This window comes from Leptodactylus fuscus, chromosome 6, assembly GCF_031893055.1.
Source record: "Leptodactylus fuscus isolate aLepFus1 chromosome 6, aLepFus1.hap2, whole genome shotgun sequence".
In the NCBI taxonomy this organism is placed as follows: Eukaryota; Metazoa; Chordata; class Amphibia; order Anura; family Leptodactylidae; genus Leptodactylus; species Leptodactylus fuscus.
In genome coordinates, this window is record NC_134270.1 from 30,117,431 (window position 1) to 30,120,816 (window position 3,386).

The window sequence follows — 3,386 nt, forward strand, 5'->3', positions numbered from 1 at the left end:
TAGATAGATAGATAGATAGATAGATAGATTTTTGGTATGTTATAAAAGGGAAGGATAAGAGTTATGAAATAAAAGACAGAATAGAAATATGAGATCTAGATCTATTTAGATAGATATGAGAGATAGATAATTAGATAGATGAGGTAGACAGATACAGTAGATAGATCTGATACAGATAATTAGATTAGATAGGTTTCAGATACATAGATGGATGGATGGATAGATAGATAGATAGATAGATAGATAGATAGATAGATAGATAGATAGATAGATAGATATGAGATATAGAAAGATAGATAGATAACCCTAGGGCGGCCATATTACAGTCAGATTATCTGTATGTCCATTATTCCTGGCTGCAGGTGTCTCAGTACTATCGATCGTTTCCCACACTGCTGATAATATGAGGAGGGGGTATGTGAGGAATGAATGCCATGCCTACAATATGCCATGCACATGATCCTCCTCCTCCTCCCCCCTCTGTGCCACTTGGATGATTGGCAGGTTCACATTGCGCTGGGCATACACACATAATCAGTGTAGGTGGTTGAGGAGTGAAGTAGACCCCCAGGAAGCCCCCAGACCCCCTCCCCCTGCACAGCATACAGCATAATCTTGGCACAGCTTCAAGTGCAGCCAGTGAGTCATAGTGCTGTGTGGCAGAAATGTGTTTTCCCGAATTCTCCCCTCCATAGTGAATGTTCCTCTTTGACAAGGATTTTGCTCTTGCATCTCCAGCACTGTCAGTCTGTGGCTTGCAGGGCAGGCACATTAACCCCCCAGCTACCGGGTCATTCACTCCACACCCGCCGCATAATAGATCAGACCTTTCATACATTTTAATTACCTGGGACCACAAAGGAGCAACTTCCCTCCTGCTCCACAGCAAAACAGACACTTCTGGCTATTGTTCTTTTACATTGGAGGGAATTAGCCTTCATGAATGGAAGGTAAGGCCAGGGGTGTCCATTAGGGTAAGGACATGGGATTATCATAGTGATGACATCTCTAATGGTCTTGATAGTCCCAGGACTGCCCCCCCCCTCATGTGGGTAAAATACGGTAGTGCATGTAACATTACCTACCCCCTATCATGTGACCCACAGTTGTAAATTGATATAGTTACATAATAGGTAATGCACGGTATATTGACATTATATTTCCCCTATAAGACATGTACATGATCTCCTCCATGCATATGAAGTCCCACCAAGACGCCCCCGGATGAGACATCCCATCGCCCCACAAACTGCCCGACACGACGACAACTCAAACAACTGGATCGATTTTAAAGAGTTTATTTCATAAAACTCCTGCAAGTTTGGGAAGTTTTTGACACAAAAACACCACAAGAACTTTGGCATTACACATTATTTGTACCAATTGTACAAAACTAAAAAAAAAAAAAAACTTCTCAGTTTTATTACAAAATGGGTCATTTATACAAGATTTTTCATCATAAAAAAGTGAAGTTCCTCGTATGTGGAAATAAATAGATGAGATTGTCTCTATACTGGCAAGGTCCCATACAACGGAACCAATGGATACAGTCTCATGGAGGAGTTCACCAGGGTCTCCAGACAGATTCGGGGGTGTCAGGCCCCGTGCTGACCCCCAGTGGGCTGACGGACTGCGACATGTGGGGCATCTTGTGGCTGAAAGTGGTGAGTCCTTGTACTGGAGAGGGGGCTTGAGCCCCACCATTGGAGGTGACATTTCCATTGGCATAAAGAGGGATAACAGGTCCAGGGCTGGAGGTGTAAGCTGGGTTGGGGATCAGGAATGCAAACTGTCCATCAGTGGCTGGAACCAGCTGGAAACCTCCTTGGAAGACCTTAGGAGAGACCGCCTCGGCCGGGGTCATCTTACAGGGCATGGGAACTGGAGCAGAGGCCACTGGTGCGGAGGGCATCTGGACATGTAGTGGCTGGCTAGAAGGAGGAGGCTGCTGGTAGTTCATAGCCACAATCTGACCCAGGCAACTGGAGAGATGACCAAGGAGACGGGTCCTGACCTCAGTGTTAACCCCTTCACAGGTAGAGAGGAAGCGGGTGACTTCATTCATGCACTCATTGAATCCAGCCCTGTACTTTCCAAGGACTGAGGGGTCAGCGGTCAGAGCAGCTATGGAGGAGGCAAGAGATCAGGATTAGTCTATTGTACTATGATCTAATTATTCTATATACATTCATCTAGTCTGTGATAATATAATATATATATTGTAGTCAGTTCTATACATTATATCTAGTCAGTTATTATCATATACCTTGTATCTAGTCATTCTGTATAGTGTATACATTGTATCTAGTCAGTTCTATACATTGGATGTAGTCACTTATTATCATATACATTGTATCTAGTCATTCTGTATAGTATATACATTGTATCTATTCAGTTCTATACATTAGATGTAGTCTTCTATTATCACATACATTGTATCTAGGCATTGTTTACCCTCTATAGCCTATACTATGTCACGACTACATAGCCTATCATGATAAACAAGACCACAGAACCACAAGTCCCAGCACCCCCTATGTGTAATCCTCTGATAGGTACCTGTCATTTGGACTCTTTGCAAGTTCCTCAGGTGTTTGACTGTCATTTCCAATATATCAGCTTTCTCCAACTTAGAATGTCTAGAGCTCTGCAAAGAGGAAGCACAGACAGGGTTAACACCAGGCTCGCCCACAGCAGCACAGAGGAGTACAGCAAGGAAGAAGAGGATGCTGAGCTAGAACTTACATCTTTCTTGAGAGCATCCAGGATGAGTGTCTTGAGCTGGCCCAGGCTCTCATTGATGCGAGCTCTCCTGCGTTTTTCCATGATGGGTTTGGAGGACTGTGGAATAAAGATAAGAGAGGTGATGAGTGACATCCCGGGGGTCCCTGGTGGGCATCAGTGGGCACGGCTGGCTGCGGTAGTTACCTTTCTGTGCTCGCTGGCACTTTTAGGTTTATCCGGGGTCTGGGCAGAGTTGGCCGGGGCCCCTGCAATGGGGGAGGCAGTGGGTTTCTCCATGCTATCAGCAGGCATGATCCTTCTACTAGAGAAGCTATCGGGCAGGCTGCTGGTAATATCCGCTTATCCGCGCAGTAGTGTGAACAGTGTGTAAGTGTAGTGTGTGCCGGGCTGCGGCTGCGCCTCTATTTATAGCGCGCTCTGCTGCTCCCCATTCGTGTGAAACCTTCTCTGCATTCTTTCCCACACTCTCCTCAGCCAATCCCAGGCAGGGGCTCGCCCACACTGCGCTCTGATTGGCTGCAGGGCTCCCTCCTCTCTACCCCCCCTCCTTGGACTTTCCACCCCCCCTCCTCCCCACACCCGCAGGCTGCCAGTCACGCGTTTGGCTCATACCAGGGATCAGGGCTGGCAATAGAGCAAAG

The 3,386-nt window shown here is 46.2% G+C and overlaps 1 protein-coding gene across 1 annotated transcript; it reads right to left on the reverse strand.

The window, feature by feature from the left end:
* Positions 1-1,282: 1,282 nt before the first annotated feature.
* On the reverse strand, positions 1,283-3,111 carry HES4 (hes family bHLH transcription factor 4). The gene is made up of 4 exons (XM_075279617.1): positions 2,929-3,111; positions 2,746-2,841; positions 2,560-2,647; positions 1,283-2,124 (listed from the first exon to the last, which is right to left on the reverse strand). Exons 1-4 carry the CDS (start codon positions 3,034-3,036, stop codon positions 1,565-1,567), a joined length of 852 nt encoding a protein of 283 aa, XP_075135718.1. The 5' UTR covers positions 3,037-3,111; the 3' UTR covers positions 1,283-1,564.
* Between the last annotated feature and the right edge of the window lie 275 nt (positions 3,112-3,386).